This window comes from Aspergillus brasiliensis, assembly GCF_001889945.1.
Source record: "Aspergillus brasiliensis CBS 101740 unplaced genomic scaffold ASPBRscaffold_7, whole genome shotgun sequence".
NCBI classification, from domain to species: Eukaryota; Fungi; Ascomycota; class Eurotiomycetes; order Eurotiales; family Aspergillaceae; genus Aspergillus; species Aspergillus brasiliensis.
Window position 1 is genome coordinate 184,398 of NW_027137448.1, and position 24,115 is coordinate 208,512.

The following is a 24,115-nucleotide window of genomic DNA, read 5'->3' on the forward strand; positions in this document are numbered from 1 at the left end:
ATCGCTAGGATCTAGACTAATCACCCAAGATGGGCCAATCGCTCATGACCCGAGGCAGCACTTCGGCAAGCAGCCTGCAATCCCGTTTGTTGGGGCCACATGGAGTCGGTATCGGTCGGTAGTCCGAAGTTGCTGCAAAAGACAAAGGCGTCTGGCATTGTGGACCTTCTCGAACTGGCTAGAAGCCCACAGGGTCGTCGGCTCGATTCCGGTTCGTAAAGGTGGTGTACAGTACGACTAGACCTCCACGGGCCCACCGGTCATCGGAGCTCTTCTGCACGCGTAAACCAGACAGCTAAGCTTTGCTTGGCTATCTGATAGTCCGACTATCATGCCCGACTTGACAAGCGCAGATGAGCGAGATTCGCGGCGTGATCGACGCGAAGCCCGTGGAGTCCATCCCGAGTATCCGGTTTATCCACATCCCCCACATCTGGAGGCGGATACAGTGATGGCAGACGCTTGGATGCGAAGTCGGAGAGGCGTGCCTTCGCTATTGGAGAGGAAGAAAGGAGTAATTCTTGGTTATGAAGAACGGGCCAGGGTGTAATTAACCCCTATGCAACCTCAGCTACGGAGTTGGCCAGGGACTCCGGCCACGATGCCGTGTCTTGCCGCTGGGCCGACGGTTGCCGCTCGTGGAGCTGACCTGTGGCTAGATGTTGTTTTTGCGTACCTAATTTCTAGACAGTTATGGAGCACTTGGAAGGGGCCAGGGGGGACCGTAACATTTGTATATAAAGTGGACACCATCTGCTGTTCTTGGTGGATGTGAAGCTTCAATTGAGAGCAGAAACGACTTTGAATGAGGGAAAATGCAGAGGAAAGTTGATCGACTGCAAAAAGACGCCACCAGCTTTTCCGGCAACAAGCAAAACAGACAAAACAGACAAACTGCGCATAAGGCGTGACCGGCGATCATGTGTCTTCAGAGAACTTGCTCGATCGTCACGGCCTCATCTTGTCTCCAGCTCCCCTCCTTTACTTCCTCGGCAACCCTATGAACACATGTCGACGATTGTCTCTCCCAGTCTGTTCCTATCATGCTCGCAGGGATTATGGTCTGGCCGTTGCACTCCCCCTGAACGTCCTGTGTGAGAGCCTACGTCTTCCGATGACGACGTGTCTAGTGGCCGAACCGCCATCCGATATTAACCTGCAGCCGGGAATAGCCATGGACAGACACACCCAGGAGGTTAGCCAATTCTTAGCGTAAGAGGTGAGCAAGGATATACTCGGCGTTCCCTCTTGGGCCTTCCGAAATTCAGGAGAGAGAAACCGCCACACCGTTCATTATGATCTTATTCAGCTGAGTTAATTTAGCTGCAGGTACGGCTTCGATAAGGGTGGAATACGGATATGGACTTCTACGACCTGGCGATTCGGAGATATCCGACCCTTAACCGCCTTCCAGCAAATCCAACAAAGAATATGAGAATTGAAGCGGCCCGGAGTACGGAGAAATTGCCTTATGGTTGGATCTCGTGTCGAGCATGCTCATGGCTAATAACGTTAAAACATTGACACATCAGTTCAAGATAACTAGCAAGTGAGACATGTGCCACTGACTCCCGAATGCAACCATTCTATCAGGCCAGTGGGGAACGCACGGCTAGCCTCGTCGACCTCCGATGGTTGGTTACTCGCATCAGAGTTTCCTACTGGGCCATCTAAGGAAGGTGGAAAAAGCAATGGCACCATTCACCGATACAAAGCGCAGTGTTGGCTGCCATTTTCACTTTTCCCCCCTCCTCACCCGACCTTTTTGCCCACTGGCGCCTGGAAGTCAAATCCTGGAGCAGGAGGAAGAAACGGTAATTGGCAAGGACTAACCAACTTGCGCTTTGTACTTTGGAGCCGGCGCTACCAGCCGACGCGCCCCATTCCCAAAATGGCCTAACGGCCGTGAAGCCGAGGTTCAGGGTGTCGCTACTAGCAATGCTTAACGACAGACGGAGTAATATTCAAGCCCCAGCATTGCGCTTGTCATAACAACCAAGAGAGGGCAAATTTGGGCCTGAAGCCTAAATTGCGATACTAATCACTTCTATGAGCTAAATTAGTTACTACTAATGAGGGGTTGCTGATTCGCTATGGTATATGTGATGTCTGCGTCAAAGGCCATAGGCTTCTCGTCCACTCCCCCGAAGACAAGCCTTGCTCAGACAATCCAGGCTCCACCGTGTGCTGGATCCACCACTGCTGCTGAACTTAACGCGGGTGCCTGTCGATTATGAGTCGACCAGCCAATGTTGGACCGATATGCCTTCTCCGTCCCGGATTGTGAACTTATGATAAGAAATGATGTGATAAGAAAGAAAAAGACGGTATGATCTAAAAGCATTGTACGGCCATACCAACAGGGATGGAGTGGGCCAGGTAACAGCTCCGCCATGATCCTGATGGCTCGAATCAGTCCTGAGGATGCCCCACGGGCTGCTGTTGTGGAAGACACCTGGGCACACTGGCACCACAAACGCTGGACCTGCATAGAATATGCTTTGCTGGCTTCGGGTCTAGACATGGATGCGATAATAGCAAAAGCATCCTTGCTAAAACTGCAACGAGGTATTTCCGTTGATAGCCGTCAGGGCAGGCATTCGATGTCGCATTGCAGCATGCGCCGTCTTAGTGTAGAGGGAGTGAGACAAGAAAATTTTCATCTCCTTGGTGCTGAAAAGCCCATTTGAGGGATCTTATAAGGTAATTGTCTATGTTCAGTCGCCTATGATTTTATCGAGAGGAACTCCTTCTCGTTATGATCTACAATGATCGCTTTTGATTTTCCCTTGGTTTGCGCGGTTACTTTCTCCCCGTCAATCTCCAACCCGCTGTCATGCCTGACCATCAATGTGGAACGGATTCAGGGGAGAGGAGAAATTGAAGGAGCCATCAGAAAAAGCTAATTTCTGATCATTTTTCCTCATCAAGAATAAAAGAAAAGAAAAGAAAAGAAAAAAAAATAAAAAGGTATCAGCCAAAGATACAGACGAGTTACTGACCTTCTTATCCTGGACTTCCGCCCGATCCATATCTTCATGATAAGCAGGGAACCGAGCAAATCACCGCCAACGCCAGCGGCAGTTCCTCACTAATTTCCCACTTTCCACCGGCGTCATTCTGGTCCCAACCCCCTCCCTGGAAGCAGCGGGATTTAGTTACGATCCGGTTTACATCGGAGACTCGGAGAATACCATAGCGCATGCCAATCAGACCCCCTCCCAGGGTGACTGGCCAGTATCGCGACCCATTGTTTCTATCTTTCTAGAAGACCTGCAGGGACATGGATTGGCTGGCCGCTCTGCTGCCGTCCTTTAGCGTCTACCCCAGGTCAAGAACGGACTGGACGGACCCATAACCAATCTAACCAAAGCCAATTTCGTCAATTCCCAGCTGGCCAGCACAATCCCCATTTCCAGGCTTGGCCGCCAACTGTTAAAAAGGCACTATCTGTCTCTCTCCACCTGCCCGCCCCCTCGATGGCCTGCGCGTAGTAACTATTCTACTGCTTTTTGCCTCGTTGCTTCTTCATTCATAGTATCCTACGTACTCTCCGGATTGCCTGCCCATCAATTGGTCCAAAAACTGGACAATATTTGATGACATGACTCGAACCGTGGACGAGATCAAATACGAGACCCCTTCTTCATGGGAGCACAAGAGCTTGGACGTTGCCGAGGATGGCAGGCGACTAGCTCCCCATTCCGACACAGCTCGTCCGAAAGGCCGCATACGACGATCGATGACTGCCTGTCACACCTGTCGGAAGCTTAAAACCAGATGTGATCTAGATCCGCGCGGTCATGCATGCCGTCGCTGTTTATCTCTAAGGTCAGTGGCAACTTGTACCTGCCAGTCGAAGCGTTGTGCTTCGGGTGCGCGACAAGAAAGTAGTCGTGGAATGTATCTGTCTCAGGTTTGCTGACAGTTCACAATATCTGTAGAATCGATTGCAAGCTGCCTGAAACGACCGATCGGTTTCAAGACAGTGCTGCCATGTGGCCAGACGCCACTTCGGCAATCCCCTCCATCGAGGAGCGCCTCACATCTCTAGAAAGATGCATGAGGGAGATGACAGGCATGATGCGACAGATGCTAGACCACTCCCCAGGCTTCACCAATGCCGCGCTTCCGCACTTGACCAAAAGCATCATCACAGACGAAACAGCTTCCATGGAGGGAAGCCCGTCGTCCCCATTCCTGCCCAAGCCCGTTCGCCTCATTCAAGACCTTCAGTCCGACTTCTTCGGAGAAGCAGAAACTTCCCCCATTGACTCTCCCCTCTCCAGTGACGGTACCGCCAAGAGCGCTATCGACTCTAAACTATCCCTCAAATTGTTGCAAACGTATGTGCCTGATGCTCAACTTTACTGATATAGCTACTGAATTTGGCGCAAATCAGGTTTGTCGATCACTTCGGCGCGTGCGTTTCCATTTACAATCTATCCGATATCCACAGTGACCTGAAAGCCCCCGACTCGCTACTGTATAATACTGCATGCCTTCTAGCTTCACGCTATGTCCCGGGAATACCGGCATCTGCTGTACATGCTATATACCTTCAAGTGCGACATTCAGTAGTCAATATCTTGTGGGAAAAGTCTCCCCTGAAGTATGAAGCACTCCAAGCCCTTGCACTTCTCTGTCTCTGGCCCGCAACCGCTCAGAAAGAGCCACCCATGGACAGCTGGCTGTTGAGTGGGATCTCAATCAATCATGCCATTATTGCGCTCGAGTTTCTGAACTATGCGCCTTCGGAAGTTATGGTAGACAATGAAACGGCGGCGCAGCTGCGGCTATGGAATACCTATTGCCTGACACAGCTACAGTGGGTTCCATCCAGGATCTCCCATTCCGAATCTAGCTAACGAACCATTAGTTTTGCGGTCGGCAACGCACGTCCATTTCATATCCAGCAGAGGTACCTTGACCACTGCCCACGGATCCTGGAGCATCCAGCGGCAACTCTGGAGGATGCAAGAATTGTCGCGGAAATCCAGCTGTATTTGATTACCTTGCGGCTCCAGAGCAATGGCAGTCGAATGCGGCTGGCGGACATTGATTATGAGGAAATAGAGCGATGGAAGAGGGAATGGGCTCACCTTTTCTGTAAGAAGCCTGTCCTTGCTTGCCGGGGAATTACCACTGACAAGAAAAGCAGCTGGTGAAAGTTCCACGCTGGAGCTGAGCCTTTGGTTCTGCCAGACACTTCTTCACCGCACAGCAATGAGGCTGCAGCCTCGACCCGACAGGCTCGCATCGGAGGTACTGCAGACCTCACGTCTGATTATCTCGCGCTTCCTCCAAATCCGGTACTCTACCGCCCTGAGCCTGGTTGATCAGGTCTACTTCATTGTCGGCTACGCTGCTCTGAATCTGTGCGACTTCAATCTTATGGACCCGCTCATTGAGCAAGTGCAAATGTTCCTGCTGCATCTCTCCCCGAACGAAGACCACATCGCATACCGGTTTTCATGCATGGTCGCTGAATTCAAGCGAAGATGTAGCAGTGCGGAATGCAATGACCCGTCCTCCACGGTCAAGGGGTCTCCGCTCTCATCCTACGGCGACAGTCGTAAGATGAGCATGGGGCAAGCACCCTTCATGCCACCGCTCATGGATGGCATGATCGAGGGGTACGGCTTCGAGCAACTGATGCCCGAAGTCATGCCGAGTTCTTTCCCGGATGGCATACTCAATGGGATGCCTGTAAATGGGCTATCAGCGTATCGGTCCGCGACGCTGTAACTAGTTGTAATGGAGCTGGGAAAGACATGAGTGGGGTGGTGGTGATAGCAGCAACTCAACACTAAGGATAACCTGCAGTGAACCTGACCCCAAACCTAGCATGATGACGTGCAACGAATGATCATAACCAAGGCTAATCAAATAAAATAATATCCCACCAACGGAATCCATCAGGTTGCCTTCCTGCACAGTATATTGACTTAAAAGGCCCGTGCCACACGAGCATCACGTAATTTAGTTAGTGCTTGCTTGCTTCCTTGCAACTTCCAAGCCGTAGACACTGACATTCACATGCTAAACACTAAATTATAACCACTGACTACTAACTATGTAACTTAGTTACCTCCTGCAGGAGGATCCAACCAGCCAACCAGTCCTGCCGCCATGTCCTAATCGGATAAATCTCCGACGCTGCCAACATCGATACTCTCCCTTCCCTCCTTTTCGGACCGTTCCGTGCTTCCGCGGAGAGTCTGGTGGTGATCGAGACTTTTCATTTTCATTTCACTCGAGGCAAAGGTCAGTTGCTACTTAGTTACTTACTTACTTACAGTCCCCATCAAACAATTAGTAGTAACTTTCTAGGGAGAGTAATCAAAACCGTATTCTCCGATCGACAATTAAACGGATCAGGTAAGTAGATAAGCGAGCAAGTAAGTATGTCTTTGACCCCTTAAACCTTCAGTTACACCCCGTGGCACTACACTACAGACACATACTAACTAACTACTAGTTAATTACTTACGTTGGACCAAACTTACTTGCCGAGGGGTGGGTGGGAGGTGGGTGGGAGGAAGTCGGAGGAAGCCGCCGAGAATAGTTACTAATTCAGTCGATCACTTACTACTCCGAAGTCTGTGATAGGAAGGAGGGTAGACTAGTCAGTAGAAGGAAAAGGATGTGTCTGTGTGTGTGTGATGGGAGAAAATAAACTTTTCTTTCCTTTTTTAATGAATTAATTTGTTTGAATGTTGGGTATTATTATCGTAGTAGGGAGGTCGATAGCTGTATGATGTTCGATGGTAGTCAGGATGCTGCTGCAGCTGCAGGCATGGGTTGTTCATTTCGCTTGCCCCGCCCGTAGATGGTTGTTTTTCGGATGTAGATACTTGATGGAGCAAAGCATGGTTTTCATGGATGAAAATCTTATAATATATATATATATATATATATATTTTCCATGTATGTATGCAGTGGTGAAGATTGAGATTAACTATTGTAGTGCTGTAGGAATTGACTGGGTGTGGACTAGTGATAGGATTATTCCGTTGTTGTTTTCGTGAGGGTGACTAAAGACTAGGTACAACAACTACGTCGGTAATATTTTATTAATCTGCCCTTTCCATGATGCAATGAAATATGGATAATGGCAATAGTATAAAATGTCCTTGAAATATCCATTACACATAGAATCATCACATCGCCTAATAACATATAGTAATAAGACAGAGCACACTGAGACATCCGAATCACGTCATTATCGCAATAAGCACCTGAGCGAAAAGTCTACAATATGAAGTCAGCATCCGGATCACCATCACAGGGTCATCACCAAATGACTGTCCTTTTAAATATGATACACTTACAGAGTGTAGCTCAAGGATAACATTACTCCTCCTGCATCCCTGAAAATAGTCATCGCGGAACCTGTGCGTATGTATTATGTGATCAGCCCACAAACTAATGATTTGAAGGACTAGCTTATTGGGACAGATAGACAGCGACTAACTGCAAAATGAGCTTCCATTGACCAACTTATCTGTAGGATAGAGGATCCGTGGTAGTCCGCTCTTCATGGGGACTGGCACCGAGCCATTTGAGTTGACGGTTAGATTCGTGCAGGTATAGATCTCCGTGATCTTTTGGCCGGCGGTGTAGCCTGTTCCGGGGAGGGAGAGTGTGTATGAGGATCCTGAGGCGCCGAGGTTGGAGAGGACCGTGATGGTTTGGGTGCCGTTGTAGCCTTTGCGCATGGCAAGGGTCGAGGTGTCTTGGTAGATGGGGTAGTTCTGCAATAGGTTCTAAAGTCAGATGGATTGTACAACACAAGAATTCCAAGGAAGGCTCACTTTGTAGGTGAGATAACCGCTATCTTGTTTTATAGCGTGGGTGCGGATCTTGTTCGATGCGGCGATATGCGTATAAAGCTCGCTGGTGGTCTTGTAACCTGAAAGCCAGGTCGCTTCGCGGTTATAGGGGTCATTGCCGCCGCTGTAGTGCTGCTCCTGTCCGGCGTATATTATGGGGATGCCGTCGGCGAGAATGGTGAATGTTGCGACATTCTTGGCTAAGGACATGTCGCTTGTGTAGCTTCTGAGAGTAAGCCCTTGTGCTCGCAATGAAGTCGAAAGGAAGATACTTACTTAGCGAAGCGGGGGTTGTCGTGGTTCTCGATGAAGGTACCCAGAAGCGTAGAATCTTTGCAAGTGGATTTCACGGTGTTGATCATGTTATAGAGGTCGCTAATGCTGCCTGTGGTGGATTTAAAGGCCCGGAGGAGTGGGTAGTACCTATTGCAAGTCGTTGGCAAGCAGCCACTGAGAGTGAGGACGAAGGCTTACATAGGGTAATTGAGCACTCCATCCAAGTCGTCCTGATAAGGACAGGTGTATGAAGCGTCTCCATCAAAGACTTCTCCGATACAGTACACACCTGAAGCATTGTTGTAACCGGGCCAGAAGTTCTTCTGTACGTTCTTGACTGTGTCTACACGGAGGCCGTCGACTTGATGTTTGTTAGTCTTCGATTTATGGAGGGTAGCAGATAGGGAGGCAAGTTAGGCGTACCGGAGTAGTTAGAGACAAGAGACTTGACCCAGTCATACCACATATTCTTCACGTCTGTACGGGTAGTGTCAAGGTCCGGCAAGGCAACGGTGTTATCGCCTAACCAGCAGTCTTCGACATTTGTCTGATTGTCATAATTGGAGATCCAACAGAGGTTGTGAAAGTACTTCTTCGCGTTGAATGGATTATAGACACTGTATTCTACAGAGCTCCCCGTGCCATTGTGACCCTATTGCTGTCAAATACGACGCCAAGAGCCTGCGTGGCCTGGGGACATACCATGTGATTGGCAACGACGTCTACCATGAGGTACATGCCTCGTGAGTGAAGGGCTGTAGCCAGAGCTTTGAGATCGTCTGCTGTACCATAATGGGAGTTGAGGGCATAACTGTCTGGATCGTAAGTAGGGATTCAGTCATTGGGGTGATAGAGATGACTTCTCACGCGTCCTGCTGCCAGTATCCATGATATGCCTGCCCGTAACCAGTATCTTGGGGGATCTGTGCAGTCACTGGCGTTACCCAAATCGCCGTAAAGCCCATCCCTTGGATATAGTCCAGCTAAAGGCTGTTAGGTTCCCAAATGACGTTGATGCATATAGTGCTGCAACGTTGGACAGACTGACCTGATTGATGATGCCCTGCCAGGATCCACCACAATATTGCTAAGTCTGTCAGTGGACCGATCGAAAACTCCTGATAATGCTCCGACTAACCCGGGCGCTCAGATCACACGAAGCAGTGGTAGAATTATCTGTTCGCGCGAAGCGATCGGTGAGCAGGAAATAGATCGACTGGGAGCGCCATTCTGCAGGCGTGGCTGCCAGGGCCGTAGCCACGAAAGTGGCGAGGAGCAGAAAGATTATCATCCTTCTAGCCAGCTTGTCTCAGGATATAACTATGTCTGAGGAACAATTCGATCTAATAAAGAAGATACGATGTGATTTATACCAGGTCAGCCAAAGCAGGTCAGCTCCCGTTGGATTGAGTAAGGCCAACATGACAATGTGAGTTGTCACTTACCTTCGGATGACCATTCGATCGGTCCGATCCCCAGCACTCTATAAATAGCGATTGACTGCATCTCCCCGTCTTGGAATCCAGGCTGCCAGTTATTGACGTACCCGACCGTCAGCCAGATGGGAATGAAAGACTTCATCTATGAACCGACAAGGATGCGGGGGAGATTTATCGGACCCTGGCGATCACGGGCGGATGCCTTCGACTGGCAGTCCCTTCTAGCGAATAGTGAACTCAGGCCGGCTATTTCTTCCCGGTGCCCTTCTCGGCAACTATGCAGAGCAGTGCTGAGTGGATGTTCCTTCCAGGCTGATTTGTGCGGGTGTTGTCGGGCCGATTTACTGAACATGATCATGCAGGAATGCCGTGGGGGGCGGTAAAACGAAGGTTGATATTTAAATTCGAAATCTAACCAAAGAGCTACTTTGCAGGGCATGGTCCCATCTTGCATGGTGTACGTGCACACCTGGCTTGTGGCTGACACTACCATTTTAACACCCAGTCTTCTGCCCATGCGCCACCGTTGGTCAGATTTTGCAGGCCCCCAACAAACAGCACCTGTGACGTAGAATTGTACGTGATGGATCTTGGCGATACTGTCCGTCCATTCAGAGTCACCGCAGAGGGCTCCTTGTTTACTCCAAGTACCGTCACATTAGCAAGGGGGTTCCTCTCCTTCCATTTTCCTTGTGCCGACGAGCGCAGGCTTGACCGCGATGCGGTGAAGTCCACATGGAGCGTGGCATTGGGGTAGATGCTCTCTCCATCATCGAGGTAGAGCTGCCCCGACGCGGTTCCGTTGCTTCCTAGTGCGGTCAGCAAAGCCCAAGGGGTTTGCCGGGCTTCACGAGTGGTCAATGCCGGCTCTTGCATCGGCAAGATGTTTCCACCTCGTACATAAACCGGGATGTGGCCCAATGGTGCCGAGATGGTCGTGTTGACCCCGGGTTTCGCATCAACTGCAGCCTGGGTGTACCAGTCATACCACACTTCGCCATGTCCCACCCCTGGGAATACGCCCTTGACAGTATTGACCAGAGGCTCTAATACTGGAATCACCATGATCGCCGGGCCAACCATGAATTGAGTCTCAACTGCAGCCAAAGTTGGGTCATTGGGGAACTCCCAGGCAAGTGCACGCATTACGGTGGAACCCGTGGTGTGGGCTAGGTCAAATAACGTGTAGAAGTAAGGCAAGATGGCGTACCGGATCCTCATGGCGGACTTGGTTGCTTCAATAACAGAGGCCCACCGGTAAGGTTCCTGTGGAATTGTAGAGAGCTCGTTGTGGTTCCGGTAGAATGGGAAGAATGCGGATAGTTGCATCCATCGGTTGCAGAGCTCCTCATCCGAGTTTCCGGTAAACCCACAGGTGTCAGCACCAAACATCGGAATGCCGAAGAGTGAGAAGGAAAGCGCTTGCGAGATGGAGTAGTACATGGACCACCATTTGGAATAATTGTCGCCGCCCCAGTGACCCGCCCATTTGCCGGAGCCAGCGAAGGTTGAGCGGCCAATGATAAATGGCCGCCGCTTATGAGACCAGACCTCAAGCAGACCTTGGTAGGTAGCGTTCAATCCTTGATGTCCGTAGAGGCCGTGCACATCATACTCCTCAACACCATCGACATGGGTTGCATTTGGCGATACCGCATGGACACTGAGATCATGGCCTTCTTGATCATGATTGATCACATAGGGCGGGTGCTCAACATTACGAACACCAGGTGTGGGTGTTGTCCGCAGGTATGACACAGAAGTCGACGAGGTGGTCGCGGTTGCTGCAGCTTGACTGGATGCGCCCGCTGATGCTGACGCTGCCTCGGTGGCGTTGGTGATATTGAAAGCCTCCGGGTAGTCATAAATGATGTTGCCTGGCTCGCCGGGGAGAAGGAACGACGGGTGTGCCGGGTTCAAAGACAGGTTTCCGGTGCCACAGCTCCCGACACAGAAGGACGAGACTTCGGACATGTCATACCACACTCCGTCGAACGCCACTTTCTTCGACCAGATAACAAGTTCGTTAGACCAGAAGTCAACTGCCTTGGGATGATGCCAATCAGGGAAGACTGTATATCCTGGCCAGACAGCTCCAATATAGAGGCTGCCATCGGGGTTCTTGAGGAAGACGTCGTCCGCAGCTCCCCTATCATACGTAGGGTATCTAAATAGCTTATTAGCACACTGACATTTCCGCAAGTTGTCACTGTACACTTACGCGTCAGAAGCATTTTCGGGATTAGGGATATAAAGTGCCGCATCAACAATGGGTACATAGTAGCGTCCACTCTCATGTAATTTGCTGAGAAATTCCTCGCCCTCGCTGTAAGAAAAGCGATTTTGATCGTTGTCAAAATTGCGATATCCGTGCATGTAGTCAATATCGGTCCTAGGTGCTTGTTAGACCAGTTTCAGATACAACGAACAGGTACAATACGCACCAAATATATTCCAACGGAATCTCGAACTTCTCGAAATTCGCAACAACGTCCGCCAGATCCGACCAGTTGTTGTAGCCCCAGCGACATTGGTGGAACCCAAGGGTATTGTATTGTTGCATGGCCGGTAATCCCACGGTGCTGGTAAGATATTGCCTGGTGACATCGGCCGGGGTAGGGCCTGAGTAGAAGGTCAGATCGATTCCTCCACCTAGGGTCCGCCAGATCAAGTTTTGCGGCCGGAGAAGTATCTCAAGACCATGAGAGTTTCTCAGAAACACTCCATGAGACAGAGATACATATTCTTGCGAGGCATCAGCCTCGCTGCTCTTAACCGGAACGTAAGACCCATTCTGCTGATCTCCCTTGTAATATCTTGTATCCAGATAGAAGGGATGTTGGCCGTAGATGTTTCTAGGTACAGAAGTTTCAGAAGTGGAACCACAAGGATAAGGCGGACAATCACTTACTTGTCAATAGGAGTACCATCGTCCGAAGGATATATGGTGAGATTAGCATCTCTCTGGAGGCGCAATTGAGTGATGTGCTCCCCAAGGCCATATAAATTATACTCTTCAGGAAGTGCTGTCACAAATTCAATGAACTGATCTTCATATACCAGCACGGTGCCTTCTGTACTGAAGAGCGCATCGCCTGTAGCCTTTCGGATCACTTTGAAATTGAACGACGGCTCATTTGACCATGACACAGAAAAGTCGCTCCCGGAAACGGATGCATTCAAGGAAGCCTTGGGTCTAGGCACCAGATTTTCCGAAAGGAAGTACCAAGAAGCGTTTGTGGAGGTAACATGAGCAGGCAGAATTTGAATGTTCAATCGATCCTTATCCTGGTACTCCACAGACAATGTCAAGGATTCAACATCTGTGCCGTACACGTTACACGGCCTGCCCGCGAGCTGAAGACTGGCAGTGAATCCTCGTGGATTGTGCTGCACTCTGGAAGCCTTGTAACCAGGACAGACCGACTGTGCGTTGGCAGCCTGAGGATCATCGATGTTGGCAATCAGCTGCGCACCGACATCTGCGGAAGCAGGGATGGTGAACTGTGGCTGCGAAGAGGTAGTGGTGGAGGACAATAGCGACTGGCTTGCTCCATACGCCAGAGGGAGAAGCCATGCTCTGGCGATGAGGTCCGTCAACTTCACCATGGCTCGCTTAAACAGGCCCGAGGCACGGTTGCGTAATCATCGATGGGAATAAAGCAGTTATCACCAAAACGTGCTCGAGGAATACTCGTGTTATTTATACATAACTGGGATGGTTCAACCAGATCATAACTACTAGTACTGGTAGACTCTCATTGACATGACGCTGTGCGACCGTAGCTGAAGGCTCATTGCGCCGGTGAATTCCCGACGTGTAAGGGGCAAATGGAGATACAATTCTATGGATTGCCGAGCATCGGCAAATCTAGCGACCGATTTGAGTTCAGAATGACCGAAGAAGAGGGGACAATGGGGACAGCTAACGAACAAGAACCTAACTAATTGAGCTTTTGAAGATATTGTTGGGCTGGTACAGCAACCTTATCGTAGGCGAGATCATGGAGAAACCAGGACAACTGGAGAAGCCTCGACCCCAGTTGGCGGGGAGAGCCTGGGGATGCCCAAAGATGATTCGTTGCGTCGGAGAGACCGGAGTGGATACCGCCGAGTACGGTATTGATGCCTGAGAGGCCTGGCAGCCAGACGATCAGATGACGAGCGCACGCTGATTGGCTCATAGCCCGATAAATGACCGAGACCCCCTCAGTCCGGGCTTCGGCTCTGACGATTCTTGTGCTCCAATCCAGACTACAATCCGCGACCCGACCACTTCGCGTCTTTTGCACCTTCCCCAGAACGCTACCGGTGAAGAATTTCGACAGCGGACTTGTTTCTACTTTCTGTTTCTACAGCTTGAAAAGTAGATGGCACCCAATCTTGATTCTTAAACCTAAAATGATGAGGACCGAAGGCGGGCACGAATGAAGATGGGCTCTACTAGTGAAGACTCAAACCAGGGGTCGTGAACGCGAGGCATTTAATGGCTTTGATAATCATTTTGTTTCTAGGCCACAGATATCGGCTTCCCGAGTGGGATGTTGTTCACTAGTGCTACGTGAAACCTCCTTCGGACCGTCATAAGCATGTTTCCCATCGTCAGCGAGTCCCTGACTCTGTCAGCTTTTGGCTTAGGAGAACACAATGATAATGATCTTGTGCAAGGGGTGCTGATTCTCCGAGAAAATCCCATGAATAATAATACCCTTGGTCGAATGATGGATCCTTCAGGCCGGCCCAACGACTCCTCGTATGCTCACACCACTCCTACACAAGAAGTCTCTTGAGGGGATGAGTCGTCTGCCGGATACTGAGCCAGCATCTTTCATCGTGGCATCATGAACTATGTCTTGGTTCAGTCTCGCTTCTTTCGCAATAAAAGGACATGCCTTGGGCAGTTGGCCCGGAATACGTACGGAGTATACCTGACCCGCGTCATGGCTCGGGCGGAGGGTCCACCTGCTATGCCAGGAAGCCATTCTGAGACTAAAGGACTAGTAGCTCCAGTCGAGGTGATATCTAGTACCCTCTTTGGCTCGAACAACGGGCCGAAATGAACAGACCAGTCGTAGCAAGTTAATGGAAGTGGCTCATACCGCGGGGGGCCCGGGTAGCTTGAAGTTGCCGACTTTCAGTCTCACGGTGTCGCTTCCCCGCCGCCGCCCTTCCCCAGATTTCTCTCCTTTAGTCTTTCCCCCTCCCTTTCCTGCAATCGCATGATATCCGGTGACTGTTCACCTTGTGGCCTTCGTGACCACCGAAACTTGTCTTGCGAGTACTACACTTTTCGGAATACAATGAAGTCTCCAGAGTCTCGCTCTACTATCGCTGCTGCTGCTACTGCTAACAACTGACGGGAGTCAAACTGGTTTCCGCATACAAATGGACTCGCATCCTTCCCCCACCAAGCAGAAGGCCCCTAAACAAGCCTGCGACAACTGTCGTCGGCGAAAGATCAAATGTTCGAGAGAGCTTCCATGCGACAAGTGTCGGCGCCTTCTTCTTTCTTGTTCCTACAGTGATGTGCTCCGGCGCAAAGGCCCCAAGTTCCGCACTCTATATCCACTTGCGCCCATTCATCCACTGGTTTCTCGACAACAGAATCCATACCAACAAAATCTGTCACAGAATGCATCAAATAAATCATGGGCTACAGATGGCGTGGGCTATCCGTCAAACTCACCAATATCTCCTTCTTTCACGGTGGCGGACCCTCAATACTTACCCCATGACGCCCCTGAGGCGTTCACTCAGCTCCCTCCACCAGAGCTAGTCTCCTCACCCGACTCGACCAATTCATTGTCAGACTCTAGTACGGCCCTAGTGCGCCCTTATGCACGGCGCCTGTCCCCTCCCGTACTACTTGCTCATGTGAATGTTTATCTAAAGTATCTGTATCCCATCATGCCTGTGGTGAGGAAGGAGGAGCTTCAACAGGATTGCCACCAGCCTGAACGGTTATCACCCCCACGATACGCTTTCCTCGTCGCCCTATGCGCAGCCACGCACATCCAGCTAAAGCTGGATGGCACAGCATCTGTCCCAGAACCCTCCCACCTTCAAGCCGGGATCGACGGGCATTCCTGGATGTCTGGGGAAGAGTTGCTGACTGAAGCGGTACGCGCAAGGAAGGACTGCGACCCAGTAGACGGAATGAACATAGAAAGTCTACTTACGTCTTTCTTCCTGTTCGCTTCGTATGGTAATCTGGACAGACAAGACCATGCCTGGTTCTACCTCTGTCAAGCGACTTCCATGGTCTTCACGCTGGCACTTCACCGGGAATCAAGTTATGTGGACCTAAGTGTTGAAGAAGCAGAGGAACGACGCAGGGTGTTCTGGCTACTGTTTGTCACCGAGAGGTAAATGTCTCCTATGAAGGCCTTGCCCACTCTTCGACTAATGTGAAACAGGGGATACGCTCTTCAACAGGCGAAACCGGTGATGCTGCGCAATTCTATCCGCAAGCCGCAAGTGCTTTGCTCCGAAGATCCTATCTTGGCCTACGGTTTCATCAATCTTATCAGCATATTTGAGAAACTGACCGTCAATCTATACGACTGGGTCTCGGCGGGAGGCATGGATGGCTCGCCCGAGATGCCTCCTACGTCTGCCATTCAGTCTAGTCTCTGCAACGCGATTTCAGTCGAAGGAGTCTCGGAAATCCAAAAGGTCGACATACTCATCACCCAGCAATGGCTACAGACAGTAATGTGGAAGCTCTCCATGACTCGCGCCACTCAGCCTGGGTCTCGCGACGAGGCGGTACTTCCCTTCCACCTCCCTGTCTTGGTCGGAAAAGCCGTCATGAACGTTATTGGTGCTGCATCCCAGGGAGCTGTCGATGCTCACGGCATTGGAATGGTCAGTACCTCAGTTTCTGCATCGCAAATGTTGAATGCGTTCCACTAACAGTGACATAACAGGAACAAAAACTATTCGACCTGGGTTCCTCAGTTGCAGATGTGGCCCGATCCCTCAACTCCAAAGCCGCGCACCGTCTTACTGAAGCGGCCGTCGATCCCCGCGAACTCCTTTGGGGCATCCTCACCACTTTATCACGCATCCGCGGCTCTCAGTCCTACCTCTTCCCTTCATTATTGGAGCGATGCAAAGGTGCTCTGGACTTCACCTGTCCCACGTCAATGGGCAATTTTCTCCCTCCACCAACTTGGGGAGACGGAAGCGGGCTCGCCGTGGTTTCTGTGCCAGAGGATCCCGAACCTCATGATCAAGAGACAGAATTAATGGAGCCACTATCGCAACTCTTATCAGCTCCACGGTTGCAATTTTCGGAAGACAATCTTTTGAACTAGGAATTTCGTCTATGATGATGACATTGCCAGCATTATATCCATTTTTGTTCCGACTTTTCCTTTGTTATGATACCATGTATTTGGGGACTATGTGACAATCATTACGGCATGAGGGTTGAAATGTATGTAATAGGCATGTACCCATGTACATATGTGCTGAAACTACTATCTATGCGAATGAATATCGAGGTCGCATATTAGCTTGCTAGCTATGCGTTCCACTGTACTATTTTAAGCCTGTCAAAGGTCTCAAATGACCTGTCTTAGTAGACTATAACCTCGGCGACCAGTGAATGATTCTCAAGCCTTCACCACTCAATACTGTACTATATGCCAAGACTAGTTATTTTATTGATCGATCGACCGATTAAATCAGTGATAGTCCGATCAAGTCTCTGACAGTGTCGTGGGGTGGCTATGACCACTGGTAGACTTTCCAACAAATCACACTAGTACTTGGGCAGTCGCATAAGCACAACATGAAAAGGTAGCAATAGGGTCATTCAGGAAATATCTTTGTTTCAGTCTCTAACTGCGCTATACAAAGCAACACAACCGGGTCCATCGTTTCGAAAATAAATGTACAATTGGTATGGAGAGGTGGAAAAAAGGTAAGAAACCCAAGACTATGTACCCTGTATCGCGCATGAATCTGATATCATCCCAAGCTAAACAATCAAGTCAAAGTTTCATGATCTATGCGCCGTAAGAAAGCAGAGAAAGGAAAATTATAAACGTGGCTAGCGTAGAGGGGGAGGTGAAAGGAAGATGATCCCTTATCATATATGAGTGAAAAAGGGCAGAGGCGGGACATGATATAGAATCTATAGCCTGTGGAAGCTGCACAGGTGGTTGTGATGGTGAATAAAGGCGGATGTGTGAGGGTAGAAGGGGAGTAGGAAGGACGACGCGATGCGCCAAATGTCAAGTGCGGACAGTCTAGGCTGCTCGCCAGATCAACTCCAAGACCTGATCACCCTTTTCTGGATCACGATGAACATACCATTGACGGACGCGGTTTCCGTCAATGATGGCATCCTCATGCAGGTAGCTGATCTTTCCCTCGTCCTTTAAGCGGAGGGGACCCAGCTCATGAAGATATGACTCGAATACTGCACCGTTATGGCTGTCCCATGTGAGCTCCATGCTTCTGTCACCCGGCTTCTTCTCGCCGCTGTACTTCACCACCGAGAAGCCGTTGGTCAAGATCCAGCCATCTCCAAAGTGCCATTTCCGCAGGAGACAAGAATCCCCGCAAATTTCGGTGACAGCGCTGGCTTTGGCCATGTCCGCGTGGAACCAAGACTTCCAGTGATGCACTGACAGCGGCGGTTGCCGTTCCGCCTCGAAGAACCCGGACACATCGCCCATCATGTCAAGCTGGTGCAGGCGGTGGTCGATGGTTAAGCGAACGCTGGTGTACTGGTAGATGCAAAGAGAAATTCTGCGGTCGCCTGTCACATCCATTCTCTGGCAGTCCTCGAATACCTCCGGCCGACTCAATTCCTGGATCAGAGGCCGGGATAAGAAGACGCCAGCGCCTCCAAATCCCATCAACCCAAACACTCCAACCTGTGGAATACTTTCCGACAAGCCACCCACGTACATAGGTTTCGTGTCATCATACTCCTTGAGTCCTTTTACCAGCTCAGGCATTGACAGGAAGAAAGTATCGTCGTCCATGACGCACGACCACCTCGTTTCGGGGCGCATGTTCTTAGCCAGGTGAGGGACCAGCGAGAAGTATCGGCGCTGGTACTCTTCACTCGACTCTGAGATTGACAAATTTATTCCAAGTGCATCGGCCTTTAGCAACACCTCGTGTGCCCTCTCATCGGGCTCAACCAGGGCAAAGATGTGAGCATTTGTATAACCCGCCCAATGAGAAAACGCGTCCAAGGAGTCATTCAACCGTTCTATCGTTGTAGCGACACCAAAGTCGATGTGGGATGCATCCGCATGTCTGGGGGGTGTCGGGACTTGGAGCGACACCGGGTGTGGTATTAAGCAGTCCTCCTGCAAGAGCTCCTCCGGTAGATGAAGTTGGTCGCCATGGGGCCTTTGCGGGAATAAGGGAACTTGGAGACGTTGTGCCAGCGGCAAAGCGTTGCTGGGGGACTGAGAGGCGACTACTTCGCGTCGCACGTACTGGGTTAGTTTCTGGACATTCAAGCGGCGGAGCGCCTCGTAGTCCGGCTCGCAGCCAACATCTGAAGTGATGGTGATGTTCGAGACGGTTTCCGTGGTCACATGCTGAGATTCTAGACGAGGCCAGAGGAAGATGGTGAAGCTAGTGACGAGACAGCTGATAACGACAAACCGCAGCAGTTTTCTCTTCCCCATCGATGACCGCGGTTTGTCCCCAGTTTTTGCCCACATTCTTGATTTCCGTTTCTTTCAAGTATATTTCCGCAGATGGATGGATGGAGTCGGACGAAATGTAATACAGTGATCGCACTAACAGTGGAAAACCATCTCGAATCTTCCGGCAGAGAGGGACAAAGGGGGGGGAGTAGGAGGGGAGGGTCGAATACCGGGCGAGTAAAGGAGGGAGGATTGGCGGCGAAGAAGGGGGGAAGGAAACGTGGAGAGGAAAAGCCAGAGGATAAAATGAACAGCAGACGATCTCTGGACCCCAACGGATGAAGGAAAGAAGAACGCGGAAAGAATGACGAAGGTCAGCGGGCAAGCGACAACGTCAATGGAGCCAAGGTTGAAAGGGAAGGATGATAGACGATCAACGGGGCCTCGAGAGCAGCACGGCGACAAGAAACAAGCACTTGCACGGCTCGAAATTGGTCGGATCTGACCTGGCGGAGACTGGCGACAAGCCAGGGATCGGCCATGCCCTGGACTTTAGGAACCTGGGAACTTGGGAAGAAGATGGGACACTGGAAGCCAACGGATGGAGCCTACAATGCTTGGTCGAATAAGAGCCGGTCTGGCCGTCAGGGCACACCTGCTGGATATCCACTGGGGGCCCTCGATCGGCCATTCAAACACGCTCTAGGAGATTTTAGTCTGATGCTTTCGTCTCCAAGTCTCCAGCGATAGACGGTGACACTCTCCTCTCTCCCCAGGGTTGCGTTAGGGGTCCGGCTTTAGTGGTTGGTTACCCTGTACCAGTTCCCCCATCGCGGTGGCTCATGGCGCGGTCGCATTTTCGCTTCCGATGGCAAATACAACCACCTGCCAGGAGGTTGTCATCTACGGTAGTAGGAGCTACAACTATCCAGGAATTATTGGCTGGTTCATTTGGTTGCACTAGCCTGGCCATCCGCGGAACAACCACCGTCGCCGCAGCAGCTGGTGGATGGCACAACCGCCCGTTGATTGACGCGCATTCCACTTGGGGGCGATGGTCCAACCGGCCAGCGGGGCAGCGGCTTGATGACGACGGCCGCAGGCGAATCGCTTGGCAGTGCGTCTCATGATGGGCTTATCGACTTACTTATCTGGTCGGTAGTGTGTCTGTGTCGCCAACCAGTTGCATGGTAAGAAGAGCGCTGCTGCGGGTTGGCGAACTGACCAGCAAGTGGTGCATGTGCATGTTCTCGTCTCCAAAGCAAAGAGGCGAAAGCAAAGAGGCATGCTTCTGCCAGTCCGTCCTGCCTCTGGCATGAGATGTCAAGAGACTTTTAAACAAGTTGACAGTCGCTTTCCTTTCCAATGACCACGCGTCGGCTCCATCAGGGAATTATTCTCTTCCTTTGCGAGCCACTGGTGGTCGTAGCCTTTTTCCGGCACTGCAGCCTCATGACATTTGCGCCAGAGTATTTATTTATTGACTTAGATGGTCGCTTTAATTTCCCCTTGGCCAATCGCAGCGAAGCTGATGGATTTTTCATTATCGCTCGCCGTCAGATGAGTTCGCGAGAGATGATATGCAGTCTAGTTCCTATTTCTTCCAATCGAACAGTGATAATTATAGATGTCGCCAAAGCTAATTGACACCACTAGTCAAGCACAGGCGTGGCTCATATTGCGTGCATGGATTCGTACCATCTATACTCCGTACACAAATTAATTGTGCGCGCTGAAGGAAGATGAATACTAGTCATCAATTCTGCATGTCTTGGTTTCATCAAGACGAAATTGAGCAGTATTAGGACATCCAAACAGCTGCCTCATTGTCCCAACTGAATAGCTTATCGTCAGATGTTTTGTCTGCTGTTTTGGTGTAATCTGCCCCTGCATGGTTGGCTCCATGCAACGTTGCCCAGACATAAGAAATCAAAGGTAAGGCCGTGGCGCGATGAGTCAGGGGCATAGAATGTAAAGTAAGCAGAATAACCCGATAGTCTAGACCTTTTTCTGGGACTTATTGTTGCACAACAGGGTTGACATTAGATCAGTCAAGAACCCCCCGACAACTGCATAATTAATTCATTTCCGCCATGGACGAAAGTCACATGGGGAGCCGGGGGGCTACGGGGGGCGTCCCGCCCACTTGTGCAGAGTTCCCCAATGGGGAAATATCTCGATCCCGCACACATGGCTTCCAGCGGAGGCCACTTGCCTGATCATCTTCGGCCAGTCTATACGCTCGACTTCACTACCCGCTTATTGCATGTGTCCCTGTTTGTGATTCAAAGCCAATTTACTTCTACTTATCTCCGAGCCCTCTCCGGGCCCCTCATCCCGCTCCGCGTTCTGCCAATTGACACACTTCGCTATGGCTGCCCAGTCGCTGAGCTCGTTGCTACAACGGGCATCCATTGACGACCACGAGGAAGTCCTGCAGTCATGCAATGCCGCGCTGTCCAAGTCGAAGGCTGATTTGCATGCTCAGCATATCAAGGCAGTTGCTCTGATCAAGCTTGATCGCTATGAGGATTGTCTGCGAGTATTCGAAGAAGCCGGCGACGGCTTGAAGAAGAGAGCAGCTCTGGAATACGCTTACGCCCTATATAAATCCGGGCAGCTGGATCCGGCGATTGAGGTGGTCTCTCGTGTCGCTGGTGAGAGGGGTGCACTGCATCTAGAGGCTCAAGCCGTACGTTGTTATTCCCCAGAACACTCTATACTCCAGGAGATCTTCTGTCATAGTCCGTCCACTCATTCTAACACTCATCTTTCTTAAAGAGCTATCGCTCGGAGAAGTTCCGTCGTGCTGCCGAGATCTACGAAGAATTGTCCAAAGGCGAAGCGTCCCTGTCGAACGAAGAGAACGATTTGCGCATCAACTCATGGGCCACGGATGCACAGCTGCAGTGGAAGGGCTACCCCGAGTTTGTACGCCATAGCAGGCCGATGCGGGACGATCTAGAGGCGTTCGAGACTGTCTATAATGCAGCTTGTTTGAGTATCGCCAAGGGCGAATTTCAGCAGGGACAAGTGCTTCTGACTCGAGCTAAAGGTTCGTGTGATCAACCCCGGATGGCGCACGAGAATGGTAGCTGATCAGCTTTACACAGAGCTCTGTAGGACATCGGAGGATCTCACCCCTGAAGATCGGGCCGCGGAGCTTCTCCCGATTGCCGTGCAGCAGTTGTACGTCTTGCTTCGTCAAGGAAAGTCGGAGGAAGCACAGTCTGTCTTGGAGGAAATTTCCGTCAGCGAGTATGGTTGCCACAGAACCCTGGCTGAACGCGGGACACTCACATAAGTCAATAGTATCTCCGAACTCTCGACGAAGAAGATTGCGCAGACCAACATCACACTTGCCCGTGGCACCACCACTACCAATCCCTTCGCTCTATACAAGGCTCTTCATGAAATCCCCGAGTCCTCCGACAGTGACAAGCTCTTCGAATACCAAGATAATCTGGCGACGGGAAACTCGTACTCGGCAGACCTCCTCGTTCAGAAATACGATGGCATTATCCGCTCCACCTCCAAGGCGCTCGCTCAATCTGCCTACCCATCGACGGAACCTCGTGCCAATCTGCTATCGGTCTATAACGCTGCCGCTCACGCACGCGGAGAAACAGGCACCAAGGCCCTGAAGCGGATACTATCCGCGCTCGATAAACGGCCCAAGGACCTTGGCCTCGCCCTCACAGCCGTACAGCTATACGTCGGTGCAGGCAACACGACGTCCGCGATCACGACACTAGAGCGGACCCTTCAGCTGCTCGACGAGTCCATCTCCGAGCAAGACAAAGCCGTCCGCTTTAGTCCCGGCCTCTTGAGCATCCTCGTCTCCCTATACAAGTTGGAAGGCCGTAAAGTCCAAATCCGGACCGAACTCGCCAAAGCCGCAACATACTGGCAGAGCCAAGCCACCGAACCACCAGCCTCCTTGCTCCGCGCCGCAGGAGCATCCCTTCTGCATTCTTCCGATCACTCCGACCTAGCCAAGGCTGGCGATCTTTTCAAGTCCCTCTACCAGAAAGACACGACCGACCAGTTTGCCGTGGCCGGCTACGTCGCCTCCCAGGCAACGCTCGACTACTCTAAGGTAGAAGCACAAGTCGACACTCTCCCCTCCGTCGCAGACCTAATCTCAGGCGTCAACGTCGCCTCCCTCGAGAATGCCGGCATCTCGCCCTCCTCCGCGGCCAACGCCGCCGCCGCCGCCGCTATGGCCGGCGCCCGGAAGAGAAGCGCCAAGGACAAGGAACAGCGCGCAGCCAAGCGCGTTCGCAAGGATCGTCTGCCCAAGGATTACGATCCCAGCAAAAAACCCGACCCGGAACGCTGGCTACCTCTTCGCGATCGGTCTACGTACCGCCCCAAGGGCCGCAAGGGTAAGCAGCGCGCTGCGGAGCGGACACAGGGTGGTGTGGTGAACGAGAAGGCTGAAGAGTCCCCGGCTCCGCCCACTCAGAAGGCTCAAGGAGGCGGCGGTGGGGGTTCCAGCTCGAAGAAGAATAAGAAGAAGGGCAAGCGGTAGAGTTGTCTACTACATCTACCATAAGTGCCTTCCTCATTTTTTTTCCCGTTCTTGCATCGCATTTGCTGGCAGGATACCAATGTAGTTGTTGTTGCATGTTGCAAAAGAAGCATGTGGATGGAATTTTGATATCTTGGGTTGTAGCTAGATAGAGCACACGCTGATGAGTGAACGGCCTTTTCTCTCTCAACCTCCCACCGTGAAGCAATCTGAGCCCTATTATAATCAACGATATGCATGATACAATGACCGTCCCTCATATTAACTGCAATCGACTAGACTCCTGGCCATCAATAGAAAATTAGGCATAGTGCTCGAGGTAATCAGTGAATCGTAAAACTCCAGCTTGAACAACCATGCCAACCCCATCCATCCCAGCTTAGCGAAAGCAAATGACAATTTTCGCCA

At 51.0% G+C, this 24,115-nt stretch overlaps 8 protein-coding genes across 8 annotated transcripts; 4 read left to right on the forward strand and 4 right to left on the reverse strand.

The window, feature by feature from the left end:
- Positions 1-1,787: 1,787 nt before the first annotated feature.
- Positions 1,788-2,627, reverse strand: ASPBRDRAFT_43739 (uncharacterized protein). Its single transcript, XM_067625051.1, has one exon. The coding sequence runs from the start codon at positions 2,522-2,524 to the stop codon at positions 2,162-2,164; it is 363 nt and encodes a 120-aa protein (XP_067478121.1). The 5' UTR covers positions 2,525-2,627; the 3' UTR covers positions 1,788-2,161.
- Positions 2,628-3,604: 977 nt separating this feature from the next.
- On the forward strand, positions 3,605-5,748 carry ASPBRDRAFT_127473 (Zn(II)2Cys6 transcription factor domain-containing protein; the record flags this gene model as incomplete). Its single annotated transcript, XM_067617974.1, has 5 exons — positions 3,605-3,831; positions 3,945-4,346; positions 4,403-4,828; positions 4,880-5,109; positions 5,162-5,748. 5 exons carry the CDS (start codon positions 3,605-3,607, stop codon positions 5,746-5,748), a joined length of 1,872 nt encoding a protein of 623 aa, XP_067478122.1.
- A 1,724-nt stretch (positions 5,749-7,472) lies between these two features.
- On the reverse strand, positions 7,473-9,402 carry ASPBRDRAFT_126757 (alpha-amylase; the record flags this gene model as incomplete). The annotated part of the gene is made up of 9 exons (XM_067617897.1): positions 7,473-7,757; positions 7,818-8,058; positions 8,112-8,258; positions 8,310-8,472; positions 8,535-8,763; positions 8,814-8,922; positions 8,979-9,094; positions 9,160-9,198; positions 9,250-9,402. 9 exons carry the CDS (start codon positions 9,400-9,402, stop codon positions 7,473-7,475), a joined length of 1,482 nt encoding a protein of 493 aa, XP_067478123.1.
- Positions 9,403-9,556: 154 nt separating this feature from the next.
- On the reverse strand, positions 9,557-13,578 carry ASPBRDRAFT_43743 (glycoside hydrolase family 31 protein). The gene is made up of 4 exons (XM_067625052.1): positions 12,462-13,578; positions 11,995-12,405; positions 11,772-11,942; positions 9,557-11,717 (listed from the first exon to the last, which is right to left on the reverse strand). The coding sequence occupies exons 1-4, from the start codon at positions 13,157-13,159 to the stop codon at positions 10,037-10,039; spliced, it is 2,961 nt and encodes a 986-aa protein (XP_067478124.1). The 5' UTR covers positions 13,160-13,578; the 3' UTR covers positions 9,557-10,036.
- Positions 13,579-14,935: 1,357 nt separating this feature from the next.
- On the forward strand, positions 14,936-16,869 carry ASPBRDRAFT_127525 (putative C6 transcription factor (AmyR); the record flags this gene model as incomplete). The annotated part of the gene is made up of 3 exons (XM_067617981.1): positions 14,936-15,915; positions 15,967-16,417; positions 16,480-16,869. 3 exons carry the CDS (start codon positions 14,936-14,938, stop codon positions 16,867-16,869), a joined length of 1,821 nt encoding a protein of 606 aa, XP_067478125.1.
- A 939-nt stretch (positions 16,870-17,808) lies between these two features.
- ASPBRDRAFT_126616 (glycosyltransferase family 31 protein) lies at positions 17,809-19,248 on the reverse strand (the record flags this gene model as incomplete). The annotated part of the gene is made up of 1 exon (XM_067617884.1): positions 17,809-19,248. One exon carries the CDS (start codon positions 19,246-19,248, stop codon positions 17,809-17,811), a length of 1,440 nt encoding a protein of 479 aa, XP_067478126.1.
- A 617-nt stretch (positions 19,249-19,865) lies between these two features.
- On the forward strand, positions 19,866-20,420 carry ASPBRDRAFT_594627 (uncharacterized protein). Its single transcript, XM_067628059.1, has one exon. It carries the CDS (start codon positions 20,016-20,018, stop codon positions 20,301-20,303), a length of 288 nt encoding a protein of 95 aa, XP_067478127.1. The 5' UTR covers positions 19,866-20,015; the 3' UTR covers positions 20,304-20,420.
- Positions 20,421-21,455: 1,035 nt separating this feature from the next.
- Positions 21,456-23,838, forward strand: ASPBRDRAFT_594660 (signal recognition particle subunit SRP72). Its single transcript, XM_067628061.1, has 4 exons — positions 21,456-21,865; positions 21,955-22,228; positions 22,287-22,431; positions 22,486-23,838. The coding sequence occupies exons 1-4, from the start codon at positions 21,545-21,547 to the stop codon at positions 23,705-23,707; spliced, it is 1,962 nt and encodes a 653-aa protein (XP_067478128.1). The 5' UTR covers positions 21,456-21,544; the 3' UTR covers positions 23,708-23,838.
- The last annotated feature ends 277 nt before the right edge of the window (positions 23,839-24,115 follow it).